Source organism: Mustela erminea, chromosome 6 (assembly GCF_009829155.1).
Source record: "Mustela erminea isolate mMusErm1 chromosome 6, mMusErm1.Pri, whole genome shotgun sequence".
In the NCBI taxonomy this organism is placed as follows: Eukaryota; Metazoa; Chordata; class Mammalia; order Carnivora; family Mustelidae; genus Mustela; species Mustela erminea.
Genome location: NC_045619.1, coordinates 129476375 through 129501351, shown reverse-complemented (window position 1 = coordinate 129501351; position 24977 = coordinate 129476375). Strand labels below are relative to the sequence as shown.

The 24977-nt window shown below is 43.7% G+C and overlaps 1 protein-coding gene across 1 annotated transcript in view; it reads right to left on the bottom strand.

The window, feature by feature from the left end:
* The window catches only part of GAD2 (glutamate decarboxylase 2), a 76241-nt gene that overhangs the window by 44914 nt on the left and 6350 nt on the right, over positions 1-24977 (bottom strand). Inside the window, exons 5-8 of the mRNA XM_032349663.1 lie at positions 22263-22353; positions 21594-21706; positions 17541-17656; positions 5579-5658 (exon numbers count right to left, since the gene is read on the bottom strand). Coding sequence (XP_032205554.1) covers positions 5579-5658; positions 17541-17656; positions 21594-21706; positions 22263-22353 — 400 coding nt within the window. The remainder of the gene's footprint in view (positions 1-5578; positions 5659-17540; positions 17657-21593; positions 21707-22262; positions 22354-24977) is intronic.

Genomic DNA, 24977 nt, shown 5'->3' with positions numbered 1-24977 from the left:
TTTCACCCAGACAGACTAATAGGCAGAGTCAGAAAGAGTTACTAAGAAACGAATGTCTTTCAACTGACAGAATGGGAGAAGATATTTGCAAACAACATATCTGATAAAGGGCTAGTATCCAAAATCTATAAAGAACTTATCTAACTCAACACCCAAAGAACAAATAATCCAGTCGAGAAATGAGCAGAGGACATGAACAGACATTTCTGCAAAGAAGACATCCAGATGGTCAACAGACACATGAAAAAGTGCTCCACATCACTCAGGGAAACACAAATCAAAATGACAATGAGATACCACCTCACACCAGTCTGAATGGCTAAAATTAACAAGTCAAGGAATGACAGATGCTGGTGACAATGCAGAGAAAGGGGAACCCTCCTACACTGTTGGTAGGAATGCAAGCTGGTACAACCACTCTGGAAAACAGCATTGAGGTTCCTCAAAAAGTTGAAAATAGAGCTACCCTACGACCCAGCAATCGCACTACTGGGTATCTATCCTAAAGATACAAATGTAGTGATCCAAAGGGGCACATGCACTCGAACGTTTATAGCAACAATGCCCACAATAGCCAAACTGTGGAAAGAACCTAGATGTCCATCAACAGATGAACAGATAAAGAAGATGTGGTATATATATATACAAGGGAATACTATGCAGCCATCAAAAGAAATGAAATTTTGCCAATTGTGATGACATAGATGGAACTAGAGGGTATTATGCTTAGCAAAATAAGTCAAGCAGAGAAAGGCAATGATCATACGATCTCCCTGATATGAGGAACTTGAGAGGCAATGTGGGGGGTTTGGGGAAAGGAAAGGAATAAATGAAACAGGTTGGGATTAGAAGGGAGACAAACCATAAGAGACTCTTAATCTCACAAAACAAACTGAGGGTTGCTGGAAGGAGGGGGGTATGGAGAGGGTGGTTGGGTTATGGACATTGGGGAAGGTATGTGCTATGGTGAGTGCTGTGAAGTGTAAATCTGGCGATTCACAGACCTGTACCCTTGGGGCTAATAATATATGTTAATTTAAAAAAAAGAAATGAATGTTCTTGAGAGCAGGTCCAGGTTTATGTTTATAAAACCTGGATGAACTTTGCAAAGTACATTAGGAGAAATGAGAAGGCAGGTATGCCCTTTGTCCGCCTCAAGGGATTTTCTGACCCACACATCCAGCTTTCACAAGGACATGATTAATAAAAACAAAATGGCTGCCAAGCATGCTTTAATTGATTCTGACTGGAATGATGGCTACAGATGACTATCCAAAGTCTGCTCCTTGGCCCCTGACCCCAAACACTTCAATTTCACTTGATCTATTGGGCCAGACTCTCAGTCTTAAACCCATTCTAGAGAGATGATGTGAATTATCAACACAGAATTAAAGACTACATGTAGCTACCAATACAGCTTTAATTTTCCCCCAACATGCTTTCATACAATACTGCTGGAAGAATAAACTGGTGAAACATTTTGAAAGCCAATATGGCCTGATGTATCACTTTCCTTAAGAATACTCATATAATTTAAGTTAGTAATCATACTAAGAAATAATCCTAAATGGAGAAGCCTGGGCACACATGTTCAATGAAGGATAGAAGGATTATTTATAACAGCAACACCAGAAACAGGGAAATGAATGGTGGGGAGTAATACTTTGTGTTTGCTTTCTACTACCTCATATAATTTTTAGTATTTTATACTTGTGAACACATTTAATCTTTGTAACAACCCTATGAAACAAGGCCCTTACTTTTTCCTTTTTTCAGATAAGAAAATATGAGGTGCACAGCGGGATTTACCCAAGTTAGCACTGGAGCTGACACAGGAAGGGGGCGGGGTCCAAAGAGTCTGGAAACTGCCCTGCAAAGCACTATCATGCTTTCTCATAGGTTTTGTAGTAGAGTGTGTTTGCAATAACGTGGGAAAATACTTACCATGTCTAGTTAGAAAAAGAAGCATGATCACAAATATGTAAATTGAAATAGGAGAAGAAAAATACCCAAACCTCTATGCTTGGAAAAAGAGTTTCAAGATTTAGACACCGTCTGGTGCTACTGATTCTCTTTGGATGGTGGAATAACAATTTTTCCCTGTTATTTTGTATTTTTTAAAGGCATGTATTGCTGTTCAGATGGTAAAAATGATCATTATTCCTCTTTAAAACCTCTCATGTGCTTCTTGTCCCCAGGTCTGAACTGTGCAGGTCCATTTACACACAGATACTATTTTTTTAAGATTTTTAAATTTTTGAGTAACCACCCTGTGGGGCTTGAACTCACAGCCTTGAGATCAAGAGTCACCTACTTCACCAACGGAGCCCCCACCCCCAACACATGGCTACTTTTTGATAAATACAACACAATACAGTAAATATATTTTCTTTATGACTTTGTTAATGACATTTTCTTTGCTCTAGCTTACTTGATTGTAAGAATATAGTATGTAATATACATAACATACAAAATATGTGTTAATTGACTGGTTATGTTATCAGGAAGGCTTCTGGTTGACAGTAGGCTCTTAGTAGTTTAGTTTTGGAGGAGTCAAAGGTTATATGTGAATTTCTGACTGCAAGGGGTGGGGGTGTTAGTGCCCCTGACCCCCACATTTTCAACCGTTCTTCCTTCCTCCTTGCTTCACTTTGTACTTCCATTGCAATTTTTTTTCCCCCTTCCTGGGCCTTATTTCTCCCTTCTTTTATTTCTTATTCATTTTGCTCTTTCTTCTTCCTCCTGTATTGTTCTCTCCTCCCTTCCCCATCCTACAAGGCTCATGACCAGAAGGGGGAAAAGCCCCCATAGCCCTAGGTGCCTGGTAGTCCCTTCCCTGTGTCCCCTCCCAACGAATGTATGGGGCAGGCCAGGGCAAGGGGTGGGGAGGATTTGCAGGGGAAAGTGAGGTATTTCCTGAAAAACAAGAACAAAAAACAAAAAATACCAGTCATTGTTTTAACATTGTGTTTTAGTGTTTTTACTGGCTTCTAAAACTGTTGACATAAAATGTTTTGACCTAAAAATTTCAGGTGGCATGGCTAGCCACTTATTTTAGACCCCACTGGTTTCCCAGTATGCTCTGCTTTCTGCTCCTTTCTCTGCTGTTGGTGAACAACAGACATCTTTTGGCATCTGTTCCTGGCAGCCTCATCTGGGCTCCCTGTTCCTGCAACTTTTTTGCTTTTCATTCTTGCCTTTCCTTCTTTCAGGCCTGCACTTCTCTTTGGAGCACACTTCTGCCCTCAGACCATGAGACGTCCTCAGGCCGGCCTCTGGTTCCCAGGATTGCCTGGCTGGCTGGTTTGGTGGGCCCATCCCAAGCCCGCTTGCATTGTTGAAACCTGATTCTCACAGGAGCACAAGGTCAAGAACACCTGCTAACCAGACTAGATTAGAAGATGGAGGAGGTCAGCTAACAGGGCCTGTCTAGACCATCCTTCCCAGAACTCTAGGCTCCATATAAGAGTTGGCTACAGATTAAGAGTAATATTAAAGTCATCTAAACCTTTATTCCCTGTTAACAATTTTTGCGGCCGTGCCAGTTTTCTTCTTGAATCTCAGTTCTTAAGTATCTGAGAATACTGGTCATAAAAAATCTTGAAAAGTCTTGAAAAGTCTTAAAAACTAACCAGTTCCAGGGCGCCTGGGTGGCTCAGGGGTTAAGTGTCTGCCTTCAGCTCAAGGATGGCTCAGGTCAGGATCCCAGGGTCCTGGGATCTGAGTCCCACATAAGGCTCCCTGCTCAGTGGGGAGCCTTCCTCTCCCTCTCCCGCTGCTTCTCTTCCCTTTCTCACACTGTGTCTCTCTTTGTCAACTAAATAAATAAAATATTCAAAAAAAAATCCACAAGCAGTTCCTTCTTCAAAATGTCCCTACCTTGCTCCCGTTCTTCTAATCTCCCATCTGTCTTAATGCTAAAGCCTCACAGCCAGCCTTGCTGACCCAGGTCTCTCTTTGCCTTGCTTCCTGAAGGATGGTTTCCATCATGCCCTTCTCGGATAAAAAAAAAAAAATGCTTTCAGGTGACCTTGATTACTGATCCATCAAACTGAAGTGCTAAGTTTAGCGTCCTCCTGCCGCAACAAGGAAAAATAAAACATCCCTCTTTCTTTCTGATTGTGAAAGTAGCACGTGTTCATTGCGAACAACCAAATCAGATCAGGCAAGACGTAAAGGCGTGGACGAGAAAGTGGCAATCCCTTGTAATTTTCCCTCCCGGAGAGAGATGCGTCCTTAACCATGTGTTTTGTTGAGGCATCAAAATCCCACATGGCCCACCAGGCTTGCCATGGCTATTCCTCCTGGACACCCCTGATCACACCGCTTTCCTCGCTGGAGTCCCACATGCTCGGTCCTACTTCTGGGGCTTTGCTTGTGGTCAGCCCTCTGTAATGGCGCCCATACTTCCCCTCCATCAACTCAGTTCATCCCTTACTTTGAAAACCCTTTGGGGGTGCCTGGGTGGCTCAGTGGGTTAAAGCCTCTGCCTTTGGCGCAGGTCATGATCCCAGGGTCCTGGGATCGAGCCCCGCATCAGGCTCTCTGCTCAGCGGGGAGCCTGCTTCCCCCCCGCCCCGCCTGGCTCTCTCCCTACTTGTGATCTCTCTCTCTGTCAAATAAATAAATAAATAAATAATCGTAAAAAAGAAAAAAGAAAACCCTTTGAAAACACAAGTCTTGCTTGCTGCGCAGAGCCTTCCAAGCAATCTACACAATCTTGAGCCTTCCTAGCAATCTACACAAGAGGTGTTCTGGGCCACAGGATTCAACCCTGTAACTGTGCCCTAATGACACCCCATCTCCCTTTGATCACAGACTGTCAGGGAAACAGGATGATGTCTTGTGCTTTTCTGGAGCCTGCAAACATGGTGGGCAAACATAAAATCTGCCTAATAAATACATATAAAAAATAGATGGCTAACTGAGTAGCTTCCTTTTAATTTGGTGAAATTGCTTACTCAATTCTTTAGAGATTACATTAATTCTTTATCAGTTCTAGTGAAGATTTACGTGGATATGCTAGAAATGCTTTTTAATCCTACACCTATTTCCAGACTACCTATGAGGTTTGGGCACCCAGTAAGGCAGGGATTTTCCCTAGGAGAGCTCTTTGGTTCCGGCTCGAAGTGGACGAGTTTCTGGGGGCACCATTTACTTCCTGCTCACTAAACTGTCCCCACTCCTGTAATGGGTCCATCCATCTCACACCATCCACGGCGCCTGGAATGATGACACTTCCATAAATCGATGCTCAAACCACTGGTTGTTGCTTAAGGGCCCAGGTGACGAAATCCCCCCCCCGCCACCACCACCAACACACCTTCTTGGTGCAGGAGATTGTGACTGATTTAACAAAGCTTCCAATTCAGTCAAGGGCCATGGAAGGCTCCACGGCACTGAAGAACGACACCCCAGGGCTCCAAGCAAGAGCCCACATGAAAAAGAAACAGCGAACAGCAAGCCGGGAGGGAGGCAGGTTTGCCCCCCACCCCACAGTCAGCGCCTGCGTTTGGACTAAGAGAGACATGTGTGGAGTCGCAAACTGCCAACCAGGGAGGCTACAGATGCTACTCACCTCTCATCGCATTTAATCAGAATCACGCTGTCGGTTCCGATCCCCAAAGCTGCAGCTCCCTTCTTGAGAGAAAAATGACTCTGTTAAAAAAAAATTTTTTTTTGTAATTAGTTGCACATAAATTCAAAAAAGACCTCAGCTGGTCTTTTTCCTCCTTTTATTTCTAATCTCCCTCAACAGCCTGGATTGCTGAGAGAAGATGGCATCCTTCCGCTGAGCCTTTTTTTTTTTTTTTTTAACTGTGGTAAAACTGTGGTAAAATCTACATAACATAGGATTTGCCACCTTAACCATTTTTAAGTGTACGGTTCCGTGGCCTTAAAGACATTTACGTGACTGTGCAACCCGCACCACCGTCCACCTCTGGCATTCTTTTCATCTTGTCACAGGGAAATTCTGTACCCATTGAAGGATAACTCTTCATGCCTCCTTCCCTCAGCCCCCGGCAACCACCATTCTACTTCCTGTTTCTATGAATTTGACTACATTAAGTGCCTCATGTACGTGGAACCGTGTAGGATTTGTTGTTTTGTGACTGGCTTATTTCACTCAGCGCAGCGGCTCTGAGGTTCATTCCTGTTGTAGAATGTGTCAGAGTTCCCTTCCTTTTTAGGGCTGAATCCTATTCCTTGTAGGTGTACCCACAGTTCCACTTATCCATCAGTGGGTACTGGGGTGGCTTCCACCTTTTGGCCATGAGGGATAACGGTGCTATGAACGAGGGTGTACAAACATCTCTTTGAGACCTGCTTTCCATTCTTTTGGAGATATATATATATATATCTCCCCAGAAATGGAATTGCTGGGTCATACGGTCATTCTATTTTTTTTTTTTTTAAGATTTTACTTATTTGACAGACAGAGCAGGAAGAGAGGCAGGCAGAGAGAGAGACCGGGAAGCAGGCTCCCTGCTGAGCAGAGAGCCCGATGCGGGGCTCGATCCCAGGACCCTGAGATCATGACCGGAGCTGAAGGCAGAGGCTTTAACCCACTGAGCCACCCAGGAGCCCCGGTCATTCTATTTTTGACGAATTGCCATCTTATTTCCCACAGCAGCTGTGCCTTTTTGTGTCCCACCAGCAGGGCTCAATGATTCCAATTTCTCCACAACCTCGTCAAGAATTGTTATTTTCTGGTTTTTGATACTAATCATTCAAATGGGGGTGGGGCGATACCTCATTATGGTTTCGATTTGTATTTCCCTAATGATTAGTTGAGTATCTTTTTATTGGCTCATTGGCCCTTTGAACATCATCTTTAAAGAATTGTCCCTATGAGGGGCACCTGGGTGGCTCAGTGGGTTAAGCCTCTGCCTCTGGCTCAGGTCATGATCTCAGGGTCCTGGGCTCGAACCCCCCATCAGGCTCTCTGCTCAGTAGAGAGCCTGCTTCCTCCTCTCTCTCTGCCTGCCTCTCTGCCTACTTGTGATCTCTGTCTTGTCAAATAAATAAATAAAATCTTAAAAAAAAAAAGAAATGTCTCTATGAGTTCTTTGCCCATTTTTGAATGGGTGGTTTTGTGGTGGTGGTTGTTGAACTCACCTGAGTTTCTGGGTGAAGATAACAAGACCCTGGGACTTTTAAATGGACCTGCCATCCTAACACACAGTAACCCAAGGCATTTTTACATATAAGACATAAAAACAAGCCAACTGCCCTCAGGAACTAGGTACTGTACGGTTTCCAGGCTTATATTTTCCTAGCAAGAGATGCCACGCAGTCTCTGTCAAGTTTAGCGAAACTGGGGGCACTCAAGTAAGAGAAGAAGTTCAGTCCAGCACTCTCTTCATCCCAGACTTGTTGGGGAGCTAATGCCAGTGCAGGCGATGGTTCGGCCTGAAGGAGGACCAGGGAGAAGTCCCTGGCTTGGGCAGGACGGTGTGCAGAGAAAGGCCACACTGACAAGCCACCGCCAGATCTTTGTGCTTTTGGGTACAGAATCGCGGGTAGGATGCTGAATCTCAATGGCTGTAATCATGGGGTAATTTGGAGAGCTGAGAGAGGCTAACGTAAGCCCAGCTGTATGGCATCTGCCCAGCAGCCTCTTACTATTAACTACAGATCATTAAGCTGTCCAAAAGGAGGGCTGCTTCCTCAATTTACATCTCCAAAGGGTTGCTGACTGGAATTTTAAGTTAGCGGTCCAGAGTGTCCTCTCCCTGAATGCCCACTTTTGACTCATCTGAATTCTTAAATACGCAGCCCAGGCACTGTTAACATGTGTATTTTTAGGGGATGTGTCTGATAAGCAAGAAGAAATCCCATTTCTAACAGTGGCCAATAACCTGAACCAAGACACGAGGTACCGCCTAGGGGAGTTTAAAGGGCCCAGGGTAGCTGAGACGTGGTGAGAAGGGGCCATTAGCTCATTTTACAAACTCAGAAAGACAAAGTAGACCATCCTTCCCGAGATACCTGGAAACTAGGAGAGAAAGCTTAACTGGGTTTGTAACAGTGAATGATAACAACAGACAACAAACAGAAGTGTTCCCTCTTGCATGGTTAGCAGATCCCTGGGATGAAGAATGAGCTGGCGGCGGGGGTGGGGGGGGACATCAGTGTGTCACTGCAGGGAGGGCACAGAACAGAGGAGCCAGCTGTCCACTGAGCAAGCACAAGGCCCCTCAGTGAATGAGCTTGAAAGCACTGCTCAAATCAAACGCACACAGAGACCAGACTTGAAAATTTCCTAAATCAGACAAAAGCCAGTTTAGTCATACAAGCAAAGCTTAATTCAGCTTATTTTGCATGGCAAATGAGGCTAACAACCTGGGTCACATCGAGCTTATGCCTCTGAACATCATAACTGAAACTTAAGTTCTTCCCCCAAATTGATAGGAGGTAACCACTAACCAATTCACTTTTGTTGAAGAAAATTCTAATGTTGTTACCAATCCCTGGGAAGAATTAACCGTGCCTCCCTCCGAGCTCCCTAAGCTGCTTTATAACAAAATTCTCTGAGTCTCAAGCTTATGTTTTGGTTTCAGGGCTCCCAGTTTGCAAACTGCCTTTTTTGGGTGTGTGCACAATAAACCTTAACTAATTACTACTTCAGTGATTCTTTGGTTTTACTTCTGTCTCTGTTTCAGTCCTAAACTGCCAAACGGCAAATCGAGGCCAAGTAAGAGATCTGGTGCACCTGGTCAATGAGAGGCAGTAGTCTTGTCTGGTCTTTAATGAGAAAGAATAGGGATGCTCAAATGAGGAGCAATTACCTAGGATAATTGATCACTGGAGCAAATGCCACACACTTAAAGAAAAACACAGGCCCAAAGAGAAAGCTTCGAGATGGGGAACAAAGGTGATATGAGGCATGAAAATAGAAGATCAGGGACCGAACGCTGAGCCTGTTTACATTTTCGGGAAAGGGAGCAGGGAAATCACTAGATGTTATCCACAAATAGCAAGGACCATGGCCAGCAAGGAGCCAGAGGCGGGTGGGGTGGAAATAAAAAAGACACTACCTAATGAGGAAGAAACAGTGAAAGCAGCTTCAGTAGCACGTCTCCGTGCTGGTGAGACAGCACAAGGGAAATCATTTTTAATCCTTGGCACCACGTTTAATGGAACTACTTGTTGATGAACCACAGCAGAGCAGCAGGGCTGGAAGCCGAAGAGCCCGGAAACCGGCATCTGGAGAGAGCTCAGAGGACGCCTGCTCAGGAGAAGAAGGCAATAGGGACATGTGGTGTCGAGGTGAGAGAAAAGCGATTGATGGCTCAGGGTGGCTTCGGAAGGTAAAGCTATGAACAAAAATTGAAAGCCATAGGGAGTCAGATGTGTCCCCAAATCATCAAGGCCCTGGTAATGATCAGTCATTCATCACTGGAATGGCTGGGGGTACAGGGGTGCACCTGGGTGGCTCAGTGGGTTAAGCCTCTGCCTTCAGCTCAGGTCATGATCCCAGGGTCCTGGGATCGAGCCCCGCATCGGGCTCTCTCTCTCCTTCTCCCTCTCCCACTCCCCCTGCTTGTGTTCTCTCTCTTTCTCTCTCTCTCTGCGTCAAATAAATAAATAAAATCTTAAAAAAAAAAAACAGCTGGGGCAATTGCACTACTGGGTATTTACCCTAAAGATACAAACCTAGTGATCCGAAGGGGCATGTGCACCCGAATGTTTATAGCAGCAATGTCCACAATAGCCAAACTATGGAAAGAACCTAGATGTCCATCAACAGATGAATGGATCAAGAAGATGTGGTATATATACACAATGGAATACTATGCAGCCATCAAAAGAAACGAAATCTTGCCATTTGCGACAACATGGATGGAACTAGAGCGTATCATGCTTAGCGAAATAAGTCAAGCGGAGAAAGACAACTATCATATGATCTCCCTGATATGGGGAAGTGGTGATGCAACATGGGGGCTTAAGTGGGTAGGAGAAGAATCAATGAAACAAGATGGGATTGGGAGGGAGACAAACCATAAGTGACTCTTAATCTCACAAAACAAACTGAGGGTTGCTGGGGGGAGGGGGGTTGGGAGAAGGGGGTGGGGTTATGGACATTGGGGAGGGTATGTGCTTTGGTGAGTGCTGTGAAGTGTGTAAACCTGGCGATTCACAGACCTGTACCCCTGGGGATAAAAATATATGTTTATAAAAAATAAAAAAAAAATTAAAAAAAAAAACAGCTGGGGAATGAGTTAATGAATATCCCCTCCACCCGATTTGGAAAAATAATAGACTTGATAGAACTCAATGCTTATTTAGAACTAACTGGTATTTTTATTTGGGTAACAGATGTTAAAACCCATCTAATTTTTATTTTTTACTAAAGAAAGACTTTGAGGTTGATGGAAGATTAATTTCTCGATCTTTTAAAAAATATCATAAGTAATCTAGATACAGGTTACATGATTCAGCTGACATTTGAAAGATGTGCAAATGACCATGGGGTTTTATGGTTATAAAATAACTGTCATTAAAAAGTAAGAAGGCTTTCTGGGCTTGAGGAGGATGAGATTATCCAGAGTAAGAATTCGTGAGAATAAGAGCCCACAGGCTTAGGCAGGGGCCGGAGCTCCGTCATTCTATCCAGCCCTGTGACTGGGGTGGCACGTCCACTGCTTGCTTCTGTAATGGGGACCGTAAATCTGTCCTGTCTTTAGGGATGGTGAGAGAATGAGGGAGCGGTGGAAAGCTCTGAGACAAACCACTCAGTCTCTTGACATGCTGGTTCTCTTCCTCTATTGCAATTTAGATAAGCAGTTTGGAAAGCCACAGTAACTATTTCAAGCCATTGTTGGTCACATCCAGATACTTAACTGAGACACAGATTCAACTGCCTGGTGGACCACAGGGCTTCAGGGAAAGCCTCTGCTAAGCCTGGAGACACAAAGGTTATTAAAACAGCCCCCAATCTCTGGCTACCTCAGTCTCTGGCTATGAGGTAGGGGACTACCTCGTCTCCTGCCTCCCCTCCTCTTGCTCTCTCTACCTGATGGTACTGGACTCCCCAGTCTTCAGTGAGCTCACTAAATTTGTTCCTCTCAGTCTTTGTATTTGCTATTCCATTTCTCGGAAAATCCTTTCCTCAGATATATATATATATATATATATATATATATATATATATATATATTTTAAGATTTTATTTATTTATTTGACAGAGAGAGAGATCACAAGTAGGCAGAGAGGCAGGTGGAGAGAGAGGAGGAAGCAGGCTCCCCACGGAGCAGAGAGCCTGATGCGGGGCTCAATCCCAGGACCCTGGGATCATGACCTGAGCTGAAGGCAGAGGCTCAACCCACTGAGCCACCCAGGCACCCCTTTCCCTCAGATATTTATTGTGGCTCCCTCTCTCATTTGATGTAGGTCCCTGCGACTATATAGTCTCTCCACAGAGACCTTTTATGACCATCTTGTCAAACAAACCCCTTCTGCTCTATTCTCTTGTCAGCATGTGACATTAGAGTAAATATTTGTTTACTATCTGTCCCCTACTAGAACATAGGTTGCATGAGGGCAAGGACTTTGGTGGTTGGTTTAGCAAATATTTATTATTAGCAAATATTGATTGAATTTGACCATATGCTTAGACAGACATTCATTGATTTGCTCTCTACACATCCTGGGATTTGAGTAAAATGATAGCTTGTTCTGCCTTAGACAGACTGGTAGTCCTTGTCCTTGTTTTTATTCATCAAGTGGCCCTAAAAGAGCGTTCTGCTTTCTAAACCTTCTGATTTACAAAGAAGCTGGTACTCTGTGAGATCACTTCATTGATATCTTATTATAATGATTTGGAGGATAGGGGATCCCCAAACCATGTTCTCAGAGACTCTGTGTGATACTGACGTGATATGGATCTGGTACAAGGCGTTTCTGGGAGGCTGCTACTTATTACTCATAGTTGTACAGTGTAAAGTCACCCATTGTGAATTTGGGCCCTAAGTAAGTCCTAAAAGAATGGTGTGTACGAAGATTAAGTTGACATGAGGAGAGATCCAAGGATGGAGATCCAAGGATGATATCTGGTGACAAATGTGGACATCAGCACTGAGCATGAATTCAGTTATAGTGATCACTCAGTGTGGTCTCAGGGGCACTGAGAAGAGTGACTGTCCCCTCCAGACCCCCATCTTTTCCTTCCCCCACTGTACACTATGTGCCTCTTGAGAGCAGGCACTGGGTCTCTTCTGTTCACTGTTGTCTGCCCGGTGCCTGAAGCAATGCCTCGCACAGAGTGAAGGTGTAAAGAACACATCCCACCACCCCATGGCCCCACGGCCACACTGTGCCTTCCTGCCTTGTGGCTTTGTCTCCTACTGCAATGGAATTGCTCCCACAAGAGGCCACACCTAGGTTTTACCCATCACTTACAGGACTCTCAGGCTCTTTCCTGAGAGTAGGTCTTGATGGGATTGAATAGAAGGAGAAAATAACACAGGGGTGATGAGGGCCCTGAAATGAACAGGAGGTGGGAATGCAGAGGCTGAAGGTAACTTGCATTTAGCTCACAATTTCACTTACTGAAGCTCTGTCAGACCAAGCTTCTGTCTAATGGAGAGCATTACATGGGCGCTGTCTTTCCAAGCTGCCTGGGTCACAGTAAGTTCCTTTTTTTTTTTAAACATAAAAAACATCTGTTTTTGGAATGGAGCCCTCTCACGTAGTGTTGTGATATGAAAACCATCTTTCTAAACAATTATTACAATCATCTCCCTGTGTAAGTGGGCTGAGGCCATGAGGGGTCTCAGCAGAACATCGGTGACTGGCTGTGAAGAGTGGAGTGAGTTGTGCTGATTTGCCTAAAAGATCCCACTACCTGTTCTGATTATGAAGAACATTTTTCCTAGATGCAAATACGCTGTTTCACTGAGACTATTTCTGGGAGAGCTTGTTGCACACAAAGAAATAAGAGGAATTCGTAAAGAAGCTTGTTTGGGCTTTCGAAGGATTCAAGCCGAGATGCAAATTACTCAGCCAGAGTCTTAACTTCCTTCTAAACCCAGTTTCAAGAAGGGACTCTAATCTCATCAGATTAATTTTTGCCAAGATCCTCTATTACTGAAGATTTGGCGACAAGGATGAGATTCCAGCAAAGAATGAGTATGGAATCCGACAATCTTTAAGATCCTTTCCAATTCTGATTTTTTGTGATTCCACATTAGGGAGGAAAATCGTCTTAAAACTCTTTACTCAGAGCTTAAATGCTATCTCTTGTTTCAACTCAGTGATAATATTTACTACTTCTAATGTTCTTCATGGCAATACTATTTATTTAATTTAGTCCTATTCAAAATTTCTAGAAAACAGTTGGAGTTGAACAAATAGAAAAATGTAATAGCTTGACCTTCTTATCAACAAAGGGAAACATCTTGTCTGAGTTGGTCCAGAAAAGGGATGGGTAGCTTTTGGGGTACAACAGAGACAGTGAGGGCCATTTAGTAAACAAAAGATGACCCTTCCCTTCCTCAGTGTGTGATGTTTCTCAATGTCATTTCCATCCCTATGGCTCTATACACAACTCAGTGCTCAGACTAGAAGAAAGGACAGTAACTTGACCTGGCTCAATAGATCAGGAAATTAAATTAGCACTAGAATAACCAACATGTGGAAAATAAGGTTTTAGCAAGGATGCTACAAGTGAATTTAGAGCAGCCAGCTAGAGTGGTGTAGAGGTCACCCAGCCCAGTAGTTGAAAGAACAGTTTTGGGATTGTCAGGGAACAGGCTCAAGGGCTGACTCTGCCACTGACTGGCTAAAAACTCTGGGCAAAGCATCTCCCACCTCTGGGATTTGGGTTCCTCATAAGGTTGTGGGGTTTTAAAAAATTTTACTTAATATTTATGTAGTGTTTCCTACATCCTAGGAGCTGAGGTGAGTTGTTTTATAAGAGACTCTCATTTGATTCTCAAAAGTATTGGGCCTTGGAAGCTCTCAGAGAGCTTTGAGAGAGACAATACTTGAAGCAGCTTCTGCCATAGCCTTTGGTCTTCCTTCTCTCCACTGGATCCCAAGGCAGCTTTCCCACCACTGTTTCTCCCTGCAGGTCAAGGGACTCAGGAATGAAACTGCCATGCAAAGATGGAAATTGTCTGGCCTGGAGAAAAGGCATTATATGACTTGATAATCTTTTTCAGCTTGTGAAGATCTATTTTGGGGGCTGGTGGAGTCAAGGTAATTGTAAAACTTGGAAAGACTAAGGGAATGTATGGCAGGCTTGAAGCTGGAAGGAATTACACTAAGTAATGAATGGAATGGAATGGCCCTGAGGTCTAGAACCAGAAGGACCTAGATATAGAGATCATGTTACCTCTTAACCCAAATCTTCATGGGCAAGGCTACTTCAAGGGTTCATCTGTCCAGAATGGTTTGGATCAAGTGTTCAATGAGACACAGCAGTGCTTTAAATGAGCTCTAAATGTCCCCTCCAGTCCAGCCCCGTGAGATAATAAAGTATTTTTTTTGTTTTGTTTTGTTTTATTTTTAGTGAGGAGAGTAATAATTTAGCAACACAGTCACATTACCAGAAAAGATCTTGGTGGAAATTTTACTTGGGAAGGTATAGAATGCCAAATTAACTGATGGGCTGTGGCATATAAGATCTTGTCGCTGAATCTTTTGATTTGATTTTTGCATAGGTAGTTGGGGCAGGGACCTCACTGGCCTGGGAATCAGGAAACCTATTTAATCCCAGCTCTACCTACGGCCTCTTTATTAAAAAAATGCTAATAATAATTTCTGCTCCACCTGTCCTACAAGAATGTCGTGAGAATCAAATGAGCTAATGTATATTGGAAGTGTGGTGGAAATAGTCAAATAGTTATAGGATATTAGGTATCATAAATTAGATATCATAAATTAGAAAAAGAGTTCATCTGTCAAAAAATAGGTATAGAGGGATGCCTGGGTGGCTTTGTGGGTTAATCCTCTGCCTTCAGCTCAGGTCATGATCTCAGGGTCCTGAGATCGAGCCCCACATCAGGCTTTCTGCTCCGTGGGGAGCTGGCTTCCCCCTCCCCATCTGCCTGTCTCTCCACCTGCTTCTGATCTCTCTCTCTCTCTCTCTCTGTGTCAAATAAATCAAATCTTTAAAAAAATAGGTATAGAGTTAGAACCAATTGGTATTTTAGGAAAGGTTCATAATTCAAATGTTCTTTCATAATTATGTGCATGGATAAAGGTACAAGAAGGAGGAGGAAGAATGGAATGGCTGTTGTATAGTTGAATCACCTTTCTTTCACTTAGAAGTCAAGAATTAGCCTCTTAGTTTGCTGTAGCAAGAAACGGAGGCATAGCATAGAATTATTCCCAAACCACATGACCTGGGCTTTGTGAGCAAGGTTAAGTCAATTTCCATGAAGCTTGAGCCAAGAAATTCACACAAAACTAGAGAGCACAGGGCAGCTTTCTGGTTGACCAAACTCATTTCGGGTTATATAAACAGCATGGAAGCCAAAAGAAGATGCTCAGTATAAGATCATCTGAGCTTTTTGAGACTGAGAATAGAGTAACATTTAACTATTTAGAGGTACAAGAGTATAGGGAAATATAACTGGAAAAAATATATCATGGTTTTTTCTCCCGAGAAGCTGAAAAATGAAAATTATCTCATGGTAAGATACTGGCTTATTAGGTTGAAAAACGCTCTTTCCGCAAAGATGTTCACGTCCAATCCTTGAAACCTAAGAATATGTTACCTTACATGGCAAAAGGGGCTTTGAAGATGTGATTAAGCTAAGGTTCTTGGATTGGGAGATTGTCCTAGGTTATAGTGGGTGGACCCAATGTCATAACAAAGATCTTTGGGATAGGGGTAGGGAAGAGAGTCAGAACCAGAGAAGATGTGGTGACAGAAGCAGAGGTCCGGGAGAGAGAGATTTGAAGATGTTCAGCTACTGGTTTTGAATTGGAAGAAGGGGCTATGAACCAAGGCAGGCAGGTGGCCTCTAGAAGGTAGAAAAAACAAGGACATGGTTGTCCCCTACTGTCTCCAAAGGAACAGAGTATTGCCTGACCCATTATAGATTTCTGACTTCCAGAACTATAAGATAATAAATTTATGTTGGCTTAATCCTTTAAGTTTGTGGTAAATTTTTAAGTAGCAATAGGAAAGCAAAGGCAGGTAATTTCAGGCTGTGAATGTCTCTGCTAAATTTGACCTCTGTAAGTTGAGGAAGGGCAAAAGAACAAAACAAGAAAATGATAAAACATGACCAAAAACAGAATGCTGATGATAATTTGTTAACATAAATCACGAGTTTCTTTGAATCAATGGCTACTGCTATGGTTGTGAATTGTATTCACTGGTTTCTAGTTTGTACTTGCCCTTTGCTTCCTTGTTATGGACACACACACACACACACACACACACACACACACATCACTTAAAGCAGAAAAATTAAAGTTCTATGGAGATGTGCCTGGACTCCCACTATAACTCCCTGCCTCTCCCCACTGATGTCTCTTTCCAGGAATCTCTCATTTCCCTATAGACCTCTATACCTGCCCCATCTCCCATTTCCCCCACCATCAGAGGGCTTTTTGATCTTCTCTGAGGCAACTCTTTCCCAGACCCTAGGCTACTCTGAGGCAGAGGTTGTGAAGGAAAAATCTTAGGAATTCCACGGCAGGTAATGCTTTCTAACGCCTGGCAAGAACAGCCTCTGGTTTACTGCAGGACTGTGTGGTGGGAGAATTTGGAGCCAAGATGTTGCTCAAACAGCTACAAAGCGCAGCTTTGAGCTCGTGTGTGGTTTTATCTCTGCAAAGGAAGGAAAGCTGGAGGCCTAGCAGAGGGAAGCCATCTAGCTTGTGAACAGGGTGGGCCACTTTATTCAATGTGTCCTTGGAGGTAGGGAGAATGGTTTTAACTCTTTGAAAGCCATGGAAAGAATATGAAGTACTATGCTGTGGCGCTCAGCTAGAAGTCCCAGCTCTCAGCACCCCGCCTGGCCAGCAGCCTAGCAGGACGCAGGAGGCTGTAATGGGCTGAGACAGAACTGACTTGAAGATCAGATATGACAGATAGGACTGCTAGGCCATTTCTCCAGAGTGGTGAATCCTCTGGTTAAGTCCGCCAAAGATAAGCATTAAGTGGTGCAAGTCACCATGAAGATAGAACACCTGGTCAGAATTTTCATACAGAAAGATTGTTATCAGTGGGACACTCCGGAGATTTGAGTTATGTAGTCATGGCCTCAGTCATCCAAATGAGTTCATAGTCACTCTGGCCTCTCCTCTCTTCCTTCTCCCACCCCCACAACATTATTACAGAAAAATGATGTGTAGAAACTTGGAGTAAAACATCCTGCTTTCTCTTTGAGGGTTTTCCTACATTTCAAAGAGAAAGGGGTTCAACGCCATTGTGCCACTCAACTGTTCTCTCCCCTCATTCTCTCCCAAGAAGTATCTACTCACTGGGGATAAAGCATTTCCAAATATGACTCTTTCCACTTGGGCTTTACAGACTGTAACTTTAAACTTGGAAAGAACAGAAACAAACAACGTACATGCTCTGATGTGAAGGCAATGAGCCTGGGAACAGCAGCCATTCCTTTCTCCTTGACTTCTGGGAACATCTTAAAGCGTGCAATCAGCATGGCATACATGTTAGATATAGCGCCACCTAAAGGAAGTAACAGCAACACACAGTGACCTTTTGTAGTCCTTACCAACATCATTTTACATGCAAGCACCATTCTTTATTTCCATTGACCTAGACTCCTCCTTGGACACAGGAAAAGGCCATATTTTTTGGTTATTCTTTGAACTGAATCCTCAAACTCAGACTGAATCCTCAGGCTAGGAGGGTCAAGAGAAGGGATTATTGGGCCAAACCATAGGACACATACCACCCCTTTGTATCCCAAATGAACAGAACTGCCAATTGATTCTGCTTTTGCTGGGACTCCTTTGAAGAGTTTCTTTAGAACTGAGAAACTGTTGCCTTCCTTTGCACCATGGGAACGTGGTCATTCTTCATTAGGCCTGTGGAAATCTTATTTTTATCCTGATGGAGAAAACATTTCTTTTCATTTCAACTCAGGCAATGTCTTGTACTTGCACTAAGATAAGTCTGTTGTAGCTAATGGTGTGGACTGTTAATCCACAGTTCTCATAAAATGAGGATAAACATCCAAGCCCATTTCATCATACTCATCTGTGCATTTCCCCAGAAATTCTTCCCACTCAAAGATATCACAGAAATATAATTAAAACAGCTAACAAAATCTTATTTCATAATGATAAGAAAACACAAAACTAAGGGAATTTTAAGTCTGTGTAGAATTGCCTTTCCTGTGTCGTCCTAAGATTGTCAAGGATTTCACGCCATAACATTTGTATCTTATAAGTAAGGTCTCCAGCAAAGAAAAGTGAGCTTTCCCCCAAGATTGTTGGAAAGTTTAGAATTTTGCAACATAAGATGAAGACAGGTTGTTGTGCATGCAAATGGAGATGATGACATGGAAACAGGGACATCATGAGGCAGAGTGAGGCCACTATCTCCTCCTTTCCTATAGGGGACACACTGGGCTTTGAGTTCCCTTCCCTTTGGGTGGCTGAGGAGTGGAGAGCTCTTTGTACCAAACTGAATGGCTCACATAGGGCCATGACTTTTGCCTCATGCACCCTGGGTCCTGAAGCAAGCAGGCAGCCTGGTTCTGGCTCTGTCTTCAGTCAGAATAAGGGCAATTTCTACATCTTCTGAACCCCAGAGACATGGGACAAGCAGAATCCAGGTCAGGTCTGCTTTGAGCAGACACCTTGTCTACAAGGGCTGAGGTTGTAGGATGCTGCTGGGAAAGGGACCAGCTTTTAAAGGAAATTCCATTCCATCCAATGGTTTTTCAGTCTCAGTACTTCATGATATTTGGGCATGAGAACGGCTTGTTGGGTGGGCGGGGGGGGGGGCTGTTCTGTGCACTGCAGGGTGTTTAACAGCATCCCCAACTGTTATCCATTAGAGGCTGCTAGTGCTACCTGCCTCCCCCCACCCCCGCCCAGCTGTGACAATTGAGAACTTCTCCATTCATGGCCAAATGTCCCCTAGGGGGTACGAGAGCCCCAGCAGAGAAGCACTGCCCCAGTTGTTCTTGTGAGAGAGGCTGGGGAGAAAGGAGGCAGGAGAAAAAGGGGAAGATGAACACAAAGAAAACACGTCACATAGCGCAGTTATTCAAGAACCTTCCAGCTCTACCTTGCCACTCCTCATTTTGCCTCCTCACTCCAATTATTCTCTGTCTAGAGATCCAGGAGCCCTGAGAGGCATGAAGAAGATTCTGGATCGTTAGAGCAGACTGCTTTGTGCTACCCAGGCAGAAGGACAGATGCATCTTGAGAGGAAGGATGCAAAAACGAGCTCTGAATCGTCAGGAAAATCCCATGAGACAGGGAAAGGTTTGGGACTAAGCCAACATATCCTTTTCTTCTCCTTTGGTCCTTCACGACTTGCTGAGTAGTGAGGAACACTCCAGTAGTCTTCAGCTCCCAGGCATAGGTGACATCATATAAACAGATTTCTTCTAGAAGTTCCAGAGACCTTTCCATGAAGCCTCTGGATGTTATAGACGGAGGTGCAAAGTAAAATGAGCTGAGCTATGTATTCAAGTCACAGACCTAAATCTCTGTGTTTAGTCCCAGGCAATAGGACTTTCAGATCTCAGGCACATACGAGGTATGATTTCCCCTATCCCGACTCCTTAAATTGGAAGACCCTATATCCTAGGAGTAAGGCTGGAGGCTACCTGGAAAGGCAGCCATTTGCAAGCGAGGATGCTATAATCCATCTCTCCACTGTAATGCCTTGTAGAGAGCAGAACAGAAACAGGTTGCCAATGGCCTTTTCTTCTGTCCCCTCCCCACTTTGCAACGTCTACATGATACTTAGCATGACATCAGTGGCTTCCATCTTGACATGAGAGAATATGGATCTTTAGGCTCCAAGGAAGAAGCCTCATGATCAAGGTTCAGTCTTTCCACATGATCATCTTCTGTCATTGATAGGGTGTCCATACTTAGCAGAACTGCCAAAGAGGGTTCTTTCTCTGGGTGTATATTTTCCAGGCCAAGAGGGTTCCAAGAACAGCTACATTAGGCCTGGCCCAAGCCCCCTTAACCAAGCTTTCAGGGTCGGCAGGAGCAGCTGTTCTCTTGTCTCTCCTGGGGACCACTAAAGAGAGCTCAGGACGCTCAATCACATAACCAACCTTGTAAGAGGAAGAATAGAGATAGAAACAATGCTGGTCTCTGAACACTACCTAATTCCTCATGAAAAATACCTTAAGAGCCTCAGTTTCAGACAAGGATGACAAAGTTCCCTCCATGGGGAATGGTTTTCCAAAGGAAAACTGAGTTCCCTTACAAAATAAAGGCTAGCTTTAAATTCATCACAGCTGGTGTTTAACGGAAAAAAAAAAAAAAAAAAGGCTAATTTTCCCTTCCATTTAACTAACATGTTTTCCTTCAGCACCTGAAAAATGGTGTTGTATCTTTAAAAGCATAAAATATAATAGCAGATCTAAGCTTGTAGGTAAGGCTGCTTAATTTAAGCCGTACACTTGAGGCCACTGTTGCCTGCCTACCATTTCTTCTTTCAACCTGTTCTTTATTTTCTCTCTCCCTCTTCATCCACTTGTCTCTGTGGGTTTGTGGAAGGGACATCCTGACATGGCCCTTGCTGACATAATGGCAGGTGTGGCTGTGGCCTCCCCAACAGGGCCAGTCTCCGTGCATGGAGCGCCGGCCCCATTCTGATGACCCTCTCCTGCCACTGATTAGGTGATGGTCTGTGCATCAGGTTTATTTTCCACGGGTCAGTGACTCTCCCTCCCAACCACCTTTCTAACTTCTATTTCTTCTCTGCATCAAAACCAAGGTCACATACAGATCTGGAACCAAGGGCAAGGCTTTTTTGTGTCAGGTTGATTCTCTTGGCTGCAAGAGGTGTGAACAATGGAGTTTAGAGTCCAGTGGCTGGTGATAAAAAGCAGGATGCAAGAAGGGAAGGTGAGAGAAGCCTCTGGAAGGAATCAGCACCCTCTGTTTCAGCTTTAAGAAACGGTTTCCCAAGTCACTCTCTGTCCTCCTTGAAATTAATGTAAATCAGCTTCTCTGGTCGTTACTTGAAAGAGACAGAGTACCTACGCTCTATTACATAGCTGTGCCTTATAATGCATCCCGAAACAGAGAAGGCTTTATTAAATGAGGCTACCCTTTCACTAATTGTGGGAAGAGTTTCAGAGAGTGAATTCCCTTACGAGGAATCTTTATTCTTCTGTTCCTCATGATCCACCACACCTTCTAGGTAGGCTCACAGTAGAAAGACTGGGTAAATTTCCACCTGTTTGTCCTCTTTCTGAACACAAATTACTATTGCTCAAGCATGGGGAGTTGGCTTGGAAGCATGGTCAATGGTCATGTATTATCACACTCATGCTTTTGATCAACATAACCTATTTAACATAAGCAGAAATACAGACTAGGTATTTAATCGCTTCTGTGTTCATAATGAGGCACTGCATATCAGAAGAAAAAATACAAAGAAAGGTTGAAATATCATATACCGGGAGAAAATATCCCGTCGCCAGAGCCCCCTGGCCAGCCAATGATTTCTCTCATTTTCTTTAGCGTGACATATTCCAAGAGCACAAAGACTGGAGCAATTTCATAGGTGAACCTGAAAAGTAGTAATGGCCACATTTTATGTATGTAACTCGAAGAAATACTTCATTGTTACAACATCCATAGAACTACTGTACATCCCTTTTCAAACTCTACATTCACAAAGGTTTTGATTATAACATTGAACAGAGAGAAAATTATGTCTTCTTAAAGGTTGCCCATTTTTCTATATTCCTAAAGTTAAGGGCTTAATGCTCAAGGGTTATTTATCACATTGAATAAATAAAGAACATTCCAGAGTAATAGTATTTATAAGACATCATCTGGTCCCATTTCTTGTTCGCATTATACATAATTATAAATCCAAAATGCCAAAGAAAGTGCCTTTTGTGTTTGAAAAATGTTATATAACTTTGATTGCATGAAAGATACATCAGGACTCTTTTAAGTTAAAGTGAACACCCATATACTTCTGAAGTTTCTATCACTATGTTAGGGGCTACCTAATTAAAAAGAGATTTTCACATGAGAAGTAGAATAAAGACCACGAAATCTCACTAATAATTATGCTGGATTAAAAAAAAACATAGACCCCACATTTAACGACTTACATGTTCGTGTTTGCTGTCGACGTCAGCCAGTCTGCTGCTAATCCAACCATATCCAGTCCAGTGGAAAGTTGATTGAAATATCTGGGATGCCCTGAATATAATGGAAAACCAGAATCAGGACTGCATCCAGTGAAACTAAATGCCTCTCAAACACAGGATCGCTCCAGCTAAAGAACCTTGAAATATCCTTCAGTAATAGGAAATCCATATTCAGAAACCCATCATGTGCGTGTGCGTGTAGGTGCATTCACACAGACACACCCAAAAGGAGTATTTCATCTAACAAGAGGGACTCTTTTGGTTTTTTGGTATTTCTTAAAACACACTCTAAAAAAAACTTCCCCTAAACATTATCCTATTAAAAAAAAATAACAAGTGGGGTTTGCAATGCGTATGCTAGTTTATTTCCTAGCATCCCTTCAATACATTTGCAAACTAAAATGCTCATGTAATCCAAAGCTATTCTTGTTTACACTCGTGCTGCTAAAAATCCTTTTTTGTTGAAGTTGTTCCGGGAATCAGTCATAGCATGACCTCCGCCAGGCATGCCAACATTCGTAATGATATCAGTGACAAATGACTGATGATTACAAAAGACAAGGCAAAAATGGGAAAATAGGACAGTCTGTTGAGTGATCTGTCCTGGATTCAAAAGGTGACGATTGCCTATAGAGGGCATAGGCAAATCTAATTCTTGTTGATTCTTTTTGGTCCAAATATTTGATTACAAACAACAGAACTCCTTCACAGTTGTGATTTAAAATAAAGCGGGATACAGTCAACATCACTGCCCCTGTCAACAAGATACATGAAGATATATTCAATGGGCTGATGAGTCCATTAGCCGAGCTTATCTAATTAACTTCTGGATTTCTCTAAAACTCTCTAAAGGAGTTGACATCCAAATACTCCTGAGGCTATTATTTTAAATGTGATTGTAAATACCTCATTAGAATTCCATTCCTTGTCGTGCCCCATAAAAGCCTATCTCTAAATCTGTGATTTGCTTGGCAGCAAAAATTTTGGAAGATGATCAATTATGGAAATAGCATCTGATAAAAAGGTGGCCTCCACTTACGGACACCTGTGTGAAGCCCAGGGATGCCGGTGTCTTAGGCCGGCATGGGCGGAACAAGATAAAGAAAAGCAATGGGGAAAGCAGGGACAAAAGTCAATACAGAGCTTATCTGCAGGACTGGAGTGCTCTTATCAGTCTCCGGCATGTGGCTACACAATTAGACACCGAGAAAAGATTGGAGCTGGTAAAGGGCGCATTTCAAAGAGACTGGATTTGTGTGTTTTGCCTCCCTGTGGCTGTGCACAGTGCCCTTCTACCTTTTCGCTCTTTACCAGGCCCTCTGATGCTGACCCTGTCAGTTTCTGTATCCAGGGAAAGTGAGAAAGCTGCCGCCGGGGGCCGTGGTCTGGAACAGCTCTCCCCTGTCTCTGCCTCATTGACTCCCCATTTCATTAGAGCTCACAGCTGAAATCACAGCCGCTTCTCCCTCCCGATGCCCCTTCATTTCTCTTTCCCTAAGCCGTATCTTTAAAGCGAGGAAATTAATAAAGATTAGCAAATCAATCCATTAATCTACTCTCCCAATTCATATGCATTTTCTGGATGAATGTGGCATCTATTATCACACACTATTTAACACTCGGGAAACTTTGGCATGAAAACCTCTGCAAAAAAAAAAAGAAAAAAAAAAGAAAGAAAAAGAAAAGAGAGAGAGAGAGAGAGAGAGAAATTCCAAGGTGTGTGTCCAGCTCCAGGATATCAAAAGGCCCATCCATCCTGCTACCTGCCATTGGAAAACTGGGAAGTAAGTTTGAGGCTTCCATGGCTTGACTCCCTTCTCTATTTTTTTGACCTGGATCTCCCACAGCACCTGAATCTCTCGTGCTTCAAATTTTTCGTTCACTGACAGTGATGTGAAAAAGAACGGAGGGAGATAGTTTGACAGGTTAGAACAACATGTCCTCTTGATTTCTGCAGGAGTATGCTGCGGAAATATTCTATTTGCTCCCTCCCTGTGACTCCCTGCAGGCTGCCGGCGAATCCAGGCAGGGCTCTCGGAGAGAAAGGGTGTTAGAGACCTGCCTTGGAGGCTGCCAGCTGTCCCAGCCGTCCTGGGCATCCAGCTGCCGCCGCCGCCGCCGCCCCCACCGGCTGGGGATTGGCGGCTTTACGCAGCAGCCGCGCAGCCGGGGAGACAGCAAGGAGGAAACGTGAGATTAGAGCCGCTCACGCCTCTGGAACGCTCCCCACAGATTAGCAAATGAGCCGCGAACTGCGCAGCCTCGGCCAACGACCAGCCCCTGGCGGCCCTGACCCTCTTGTCCACCATCGCTGGGGAGGTCTACAGAGTCGGTCCAAACTGCTCTCTGTGTGCCCGCAGCACGCACCCAAGGATGGCCTCATTTATCGATGCTTCCATTTCTTTGTCTGATGGCTCCGTTAAAGGACTCAAGACATTAACCCCTGCACTCCCACCCCCCTACCACTACCACTACCAAGTCCAATGGGCCCCGAAAATGTTAATTATTCCAGAATTCTATCATTCTCTGCAGTTTTCAGTTTTCTGTTCCAACAGTTCTTACAGATGTAATTTTAACAATACATGAGGACTGTCCTTTGCAAGTATCTTCCCCACTGCTCTTCACTCCTCTCTGAGCTTGGAGCCCAAGTGGAAATTAGATTATGGACTCCTTGGT